At 36.8% G+C, this 7,972-nt stretch overlaps 1 protein-coding gene across 2 annotated transcripts in view; it reads right to left on the reverse strand.

Moving 5' to 3' along the window:
* LOC100800115 (uncharacterized) overlaps positions 1–7,169 on the reverse strand; it is a 29,207-nt gene extending 22,038 nt beyond the window's left edge. Inside the window, exons 1-4 of one of the 2 annotated variants that reach the window (XM_006579910.4) lie at positions 6,891–7,169; positions 4,438–4,675; positions 3,772–3,836; positions 3,572–3,638 (exon numbers count right to left, since the gene is read on the reverse strand). In XM_006579910.4, the coding sequence (XP_006579973.1) occupies positions 3,572–3,583 (12 nt within the window). In that variant the 5' untranslated portion in view covers positions 3,584–3,638; positions 3,772–3,836; positions 4,438–4,675; positions 6,891–7,169. Of the gene's footprint in view, positions 1–3,571; positions 3,670–3,771; positions 3,837–4,437; positions 4,676–6,890 lie in introns of those variants that run through there. The other variant, XM_041015417.1, reaches the window with a different exon arrangement.
* Between the last annotated feature and the right edge of the window lie 803 nt (positions 7,170–7,972).

A 7,972-nucleotide genomic window follows, 5' to 3' on the forward strand; every position in this document is an offset into this window, starting at 1 on the left:
GCCACTACCGTTAACCTTCCTTTCCAGTGTGAATGTTTTCTCACTCCATAGACATAATAGACCCCCTCCTGTATTGCATGCAGGTTGCATTTCCCAGCTAACTTCGGAGTTCCCCCACAGTGCTTGACACATCGTCTTCTCAATTCGCTCCTTCTTGATCTCCTGGATGCATAGCAAATTTATCTGCTCTTTTTTTACCAATCTTCTAATTGCTGCCCATTTCACCACCCTCCCCAGCCCCCTTACATTGTATGTTATGATATTCATATGAGAACAATCCTATTTCCCAACCTCTCTGCCTCTTTCTTATCTCTTTCCTCCATGGCATTTAGTTGTCAATGAATTTATCCTGCTCTATCCCACATGTTACCCCCAGATCTTTTGCCATAGTCCAGTAGGATGTTGCCTCTTCCAGCTGGACATTGATATCACTGTTATTGGCTGGTGTTACTACCTCTATTTCATTTTGCACCAGGTTCGGGTCCACCCAAGTATTCACCTCCTTTTGTCCATTGTCTCTTATTTCTAGTGACAGGCTTTCATCTTTCCCAGGGTCATCACTGTGTTGTTGATGACCATTATTTTGTGTAGATGATTTTGTGTCTTTAGTTAGCCCCTTTTTATTGACGTTGCCCAGGTCCAATTGCTTCTTGCACCACCTGTTTCATAAATACACCTGCCATGCACATGATGTCCCCACTTTTTTATTTTGTGGGCTGATAAGTGTCTGCTGTGTTGTAGCACTATTGGTGTGGATAGTAAACCCCAATAATGTCCTGAACTTCCCATCAGCCTCCTGTGTGTCACTTGACCCTTTTTCATTTAAATTTTGTTTTCCTGACAACTTCTGGCCCACTTCAAAATCATCATTTCCACTTTCATGAAAACACTGCACCCTCCCTTCCATGTTGACTTTCCTCTTACCTTCTTCCACTTTAGTCATTTTGCTTCCTCTTCTTGGGGTCTGTCATCTGTCTCCATCATAGGGTTGTGTTTTTTCTTCTCCCCACACACCCTATGTTTTGTCTCTTTTTCTCCCATGCCTTCTGTTCTGCACCTATTCTGAGTTGGACAATGTGTCCATAGACATGGGTTTTTACCCTGTGGTCTATCCTGTTCATTTTGACTGTTGGGCATTAGTATGTTGCCCTGAACCAAGAAACCATCGTTCGTATTGCGATTGGTTCTGCTTGGCACAGCTTCATTTTCCGGCAAGGCATCCTCCTATGATCTCAGGGTTCCAATTTCACTCTCCTCGGAATCGATTTCCTCTGATGACCCAAAGACACTCCTAAATCGACAATTGCATTTTCCGGTGCCGGTCCCATTCTCTTCCGCTATATAGACTGTATAAGCCTCCCCGTTGATGGTTACATTTATTGTGTGTTGGATTGTGGGTCACCACGGAGTTTTAATAAGTACCCGTGCCCTGTCCAACCTCTGAGCTTCTTCAACATCGTCATCCACCTCCACCATTTCCCCAATCGCTGCCACGATCTTCTGAATTTGCACCATGTCCCAAGCTAGTAGCAGGATACCCAAGCATTGTACCCAGATCAACCTATAGCCAATTCGCATCCTCGAGTTCCACTTCTCCAGCGAGTGGAACAGGGATGATCCATTCATGGTTTCTTCCTTGCCCATCTGTTCAGCTCTGGCATCAGTGAGACTGAGTAGCAATACCATATCGTCCCCTAGGTACTTCGGCGAAATATCTACTCCTTCGTCCCACGAAATTTCATCTTTGACTCTGTCAAACATCACCAAGTGCTTCAGTCGACCCACCCAGGCATCGCTAAACCATAGGCTCTAATACCATCTTGGATTTGGTTTAGGTCTAACTCAACCCTAATAGTTAATTCATGAGGTGAGGATTTTCCAAAGCCTTTATAAGCTCTACTTTGACCATATTTATAGTCGATGTGAGATCTCAACACTCCCCTCGCGCCTAGAATTGGACATCTTAGAATGTGGAAATTGCAGGACTTCTTTTTATATTGCACTAGGAAAATCACAAAGCCAGGTAGATTGCATTAGGAAAGCCGCAAGGCTAAGTTGATAGCATTAGGAAATCCAAGGGGTCAGGTTCATTTTGGGAGAGATAAAGGTGGCCCAAAATCATATCTATGATAGACTCTGACCATTCTGAATTTGGGTTGGGCTTGACTTAACTCTATTACAGTGTTTTACTGTAATGTTATGTGTTAGATGACCACAAGACACACCAGATCCGGTGGTTGTCTGCCAGAAAAGTTGTCAGAGTCATGATGACAATGGCGGCAGCGACCGCAAAAGTCATGGGAAAAGGAGAAAGGGCTGTCAGAAGAAAAGCAGCGAGCAGAAAGGTCTACTAGAATGCAGAAACAGATTGCTGGAAGACAGGCGACAAGCATAAAGGTCCACCGGGGACAGTAGGTACCCAGTGGAGCACGATTTTCGTTATTCGTCAGTAAAGGATAACCTGCTTTGATGCCATATAACAGTGTTTTACTGTAATGTTGTGTGTTAGATGACCACACCTGATGTTTATTTATAATGGAGAAATAGAATCAATAATTGATTACATGTTCAATCAATTACTGATTATTAGGGAATACAATCACTGATTTTTATCAACTAATAAATACAAGATAACATATAAATCAAACAAACTCCAACAGCTAATTCATGTGGTAAGGGTTGTCTAAGCCTCTATAAGCTTTGGGTTGACCACATTTATAGTTGACATGGGGTCTAAATAGAATACTTTAATACGAATCTTGCAATACACTAATTATGTTCTGAGTCGAGGGTTGTTATACAAAGACAAAGGAAAAACTCTAATTGTGGGGGTACTTTGATGCAGATTAGGCTGGTTTTCCAAACGAATGGCAGTCTACCATGATTTTGTTAGGGTGACCTTGTGTCCTGGAAAAGTAAGAAGCAAAATATGGTCACTTGGTCCACTATAGAGGTCCAGCGTTGAGCAATGGTCACTTGTGAGCAGGTATAGGTAAAATAGCTACTTAGTGAGTTAAAATTTGAAAATATTGATCATATAAAGCTGATTTATTATAATCAAAGCAACTTTACATATTGTCTCAAATCCCCTTCTTTCATGAGCAGACCAAGCATATAGAAATTGATTGTCACTTTATCGGGAAAAAGTTCCTCCCGGGAAATCACTATTAAATTTGTTAATTCTAGTTATAAGCTTGCAAATATCCTTACAAAGTCTCTTCAAGATCCTTGCAACCTCTTCATTTTTAACAAGTTTAGTACATATGATTCATATGCTCTAACTTGAGGGGGAGTGTTGGAAAGTATTTCCTAAATAGGGGCTGTATATCTTTTGTAAATAATTAGGCATTGACTTGTATTGTTTTCTTAATTTCCTAGTTTCCTTATTTTCCTAGTTTCTTAATATTAAAGATTGTAAATTATGAATATATAATGTATCATGCTGAGGATTTCCTCAAGCAATTAAGATATCCTTGATTCATCTCAAGTGACAAAACAGATAATCTTAACCCACAAAATTTACAATTATTAGTGGATAGCATGAAGTAGATAAAGAGGAAATACCACATACCATATCATCCATCTTGTTCGAGGCACCCCTGGGATTAGCCAACTAAATTTGACAAGATTCTTGGACACTGCATTCACAGCAATAGACTTTTGAAGATGCTTCTTGCAGCAGGAATGATGTTCAGTTTCAATACAACACAAATTCAGATCACCCCAACTCAAGTAGCACAGCTATAAACATCATCTGCTCAACAACCTAACCTGGATAGTGCTGCTTTTGCTAATGATGACTCGCTTTGTTCGCTTGGGAACTAGGAAGGTACTCCCTGAAATAAAATAAATGGAATCAATTCTGATTGCTAGAAAATTTCACCAAGGAGATATATATCACAGTTAAAAAAATTATAAATTATGCGCCTTCACCGAGATCACACTATCATAGAAATCTTTTAAATGAAAAAAACATCTGATTGATCAGATCTGTTTGGAAAAACGACTCCTGTTATCGAAGGTTCTTCGGCCAAGTTTTGGGAATCACAGTGATTGCAGTCAGCTTCGGGAAAATGAATACCATCAACCACAGGAAAATTATCATCCGAAACCGATCTACAATGAATATTTCCTATCAGGATCATCGTTTCGATTACCGATCCCCAAATTGCCACTCAGATATGCTGATGCATGAGATGCTTCACCGTGGATTTTTGATACTTTATGTTTCTCAAGTAGATTTGAAAATCTATCATCACCAAAATTGGTCAAACCTTCAGGAGTGTCACCAGATCGTCAGCAAGATTGGGCCTTTCTCACGTTTAAAAGCAATTCAATATCTTCGCAAGAATCAAAATCCCTAAAAAGTAGCTTAACTTTCTATATTCCCAGAAAAAGAGAGTTATGATTTCAAGACAAATTGCAGACGGTACTTACCTCACAACTTGTGTGTTGCCTACAATTGCATGCGGTACTCAACAGAGCAAAGAACCAAATGCTGTCTTAGGAGAGCACTGACTGGTTCGCTTTCCTTCATAGGTTTTATAAGTAAAGTCATCAATCCCCACACTGCTGTTGCTGCCACTTGTTCAATATGCACATATAATGAAAATGAGTGCCACGTGTCACACACATTGCATGATCTAGACTTTTCTTCCATTTCAAATTCAAAAGACTGAAAAGAGGGGAAACCGCAATCTAGTAATTAAAAAAATAACAAATCAAGAGGATAATTATTAATAACAACAAAGATCCTAGGGGTCAACAATGTACTCAATTGAAATATATTAGCATACACTACATAATTTGCAAATAACCAATAGAGAGCCGAAATCCTAGTCATGGGTGATATAAATAAATACATACATAAATAAATTAAACCATAGAAAACTTTGAAAATTAAATAACCTTGCTAGGAATTTAAAATCAAGTTTCTTGTGTTTTACGCTTCTTAAAAATAGTTGATATCATCAATTCAGCATTCAATGTTGGTTCAAGATCTTATCAACTTGAACATTGCAATGTGATTAATGGTGCTATTTAAAAATGCCAGCATCCAATAATGACAAAATGTCTATGCACATACAATTGAAAATGCATACACTAAAGAACCTTATTGGTTGAGAAATGGATATTGCATACTTCATGTTGGAGATCCAAAGCTAATCTTTGTTAAAAGAAGTATACTGGAGGAGAATGGGCTACTAGTGTTGTTATGTAGCCCAAATGTTTTTATAGAAAAAATTAAAGCAACTTCTATGTAGTTTAAATTCACATAATCTGGTACCCTATTATCTTGTTCCACAATTTACCTAAAACCAAGATAGTAGGAGTTTCAACAAACTAAATATAGTAGACACCACCAACTTGGAAAGCAAACACTAAAAAATTAGAAAATACGTAAAAACAATGCATTGTCCTTCAGTATCAATTGGTTGTTTTAAACTTAAAAGGGTAAGACAAATTTTTATTCCCATAGTCAAGAATCTTACCACTCCCCAACTAGAAAATCTACTGATAAAGTTGTTTTGACAAGTATAAACATTTAACCTCTGCATAATTGACTCCCTATGATTATCACATGACATGAACTTCTCACATCTAAACTAGTTAGAATCACTCATTTCAGTTATTTGCCTTTTACTATCCATGCTCAAGGTAGAAGAGCCATCAACAACATGTACTTGCTTTATGGACTCTTTAGTCAGGAGGGTAGGGATATTAAAGCTCTAGCTTTAGGCCACTGATAAAAAATTATTTGCTATTAGTTTTTATAATGCAAAAGGGCTGCATGTTTTGGCAAAAGACCCAATATATAATTCTCTCGTTTTAAGTTAAAAAGTCTCTCTCAAAGTCTGTTTTAGGTCTTACTCACTGTTGGGTCGTCACCCAGTCTTTAGCCCTCTTCAAATCCATAGAAACATTAAAAATACACAACAATCACCAAGTCTTATACCACTTGATGTGGTCAATTATATGGATCAAGTGAGGCCATTGTACTCCGTCAAAACTGAAAATCCATTCAGATGAAAAAAACAATTGATCTCTTTCTACCTCTTTTAATCAGACCATTCTCCGTTTGATTAACTTTTCTTACTGGGGCCTTGAAAATACAAAAAGAGAATGAAACTCAGCAACTAATGTCAATGAGGTGGTGGTAACCCATCAGCTACAATGATGCAATCATTCAAACCATAAATTTGATGCAGCATATGTACTCTTGGATTTTAAAGTTCAAAATTGAGTTGCAAAATAAGAGTAATTCAATGAACCTTTGGCTAGACTAGCTGGTTACCAAGGAAGACCACAAGGAGAGAAGGAGGAGGAGGTGTGGAAGTTCTCCAACGAGACAATCACACCGATGCAATAAACTAGACTAGACAAAGAATTCATATCCACAGGCTAAACCTTTACAATACAATGATAAGGAAGAACATAAGAAACTTCCTATAAGTTTCACTACTGCATTCTCTTCACAACCATATGACGATCACATACCAAAAATTCAACAATGGCATAAGTAACATCGGACATAGGTATACAACCCATATAAGCCCAAAATATATTAAGACTCAATATTCTAAACAAGAGAAAGGAAAATGGAACAACAGAAACAACAGGGAAACGAAACAATTCCTTTTTTTCTTTTTCTGAAAGAAAATAAAATCAAGTTCTTGACATAAAAGACAGAACCTTTCCATTCATCAGATACCCACAATCCCAACAATAATCAGAGAACGAGACCACAGATTCATACACACACACAAAATCAAGGTGCGAAACTTAATCACATAACATGATCCAGAACCGCCAAAGAAATAATAATATAAAGTTGAAAAATTAATAATTAGTAAAAATGAGAAAAAAAAATTAAAAAAAAAAAAGCATGCCTGGGAAGGTTGATGAGTAATAGTATATTGATACAGATCCCTGAAAGTTGTGAACTTTGGGCTCCCCATTAATGGCAGTGAAGCGATACCCATGGCAGAGGAGTGGAAGGAAGAAAGGGTTACACGTTATATACACTTACAAATACTCGGTGCAGTGCCTTGTTGATGTTGGCAATCTTTTCTTATTATATATATTCCTCACACACACTCAGCCATTGACAAACTCAATTTCATTTCTTTTACTTGAATGCATTATGCATTTGCATGTCAATTTTCATCTCAGGTGCGCTTCTTTTATTTCCTAGTACGCCAGATTGATTGAGGTTTATGAGTGTTAGTACAAATCTTAATTATTAAATACTTGTGTTCGTCATTTATATGTTAATATTTTTTGTGTTTAATTTTTATGTAATGGGTTAAAGTTTTTATAATAATATTCAATTAGAAATTACTTGATGTGTGACATTTATATTTAATTTAGGCAGTCTATGAAACTTACAATTATTGGTATATTTAAATTTATGCTTTCAGGTAATATAAATATTTTTACTCAGTTTTTTTTACATAAATTCTTACTCAGTTTAATTGCAATATTCAAATACTTTTGTATAAAAATTTATTTATGTTTGACAAAAATATTTTTTCTTGTTTTTATTCTTTATTTGATTTAGGAAAATGGAAAGAAAAAGAAAGATCTTGTTTTTTTTTTTCACCATGATATAGATAGAGAGCATTTATAGGATTAATCTCGGGAAAATCTAACTTATCGCTTTTTGTGAGTCTCTCTTTTTAACCACTTTTTTTTATCCACTAGACTTCAACTAAAGATCTTACTTAAGGAATTCAAGCTTATTCAAGTCAACTTAAGGTCTTCTTATTTAACTTGCAAAGGGAACAAGAGATGTGTTTGGTGAAATAGCGTGGATTCACTTCAACAATGGAGAATCAATTCAGATTTGGTGTCTAATGACAAAGCACGGAGGAGACGACGAATACATCAACAATGGAGTACTTGCAAGCATTCCAATGCTAAGTTAGTGTCTAGGAGAAAGAAAATAGATTAAGAGTTAGAGTTTATTTCA

Source organism: Glycine max, chromosome 5 (genome assembly GCF_000004515.6).
Source record: "Glycine max cultivar Williams 82 chromosome 5, Glycine_max_v4.0, whole genome shotgun sequence".
Lineage (NCBI taxonomy): Eukaryota > Viridiplantae > Streptophyta > Magnoliopsida > Fabales > Fabaceae > Glycine > Glycine max.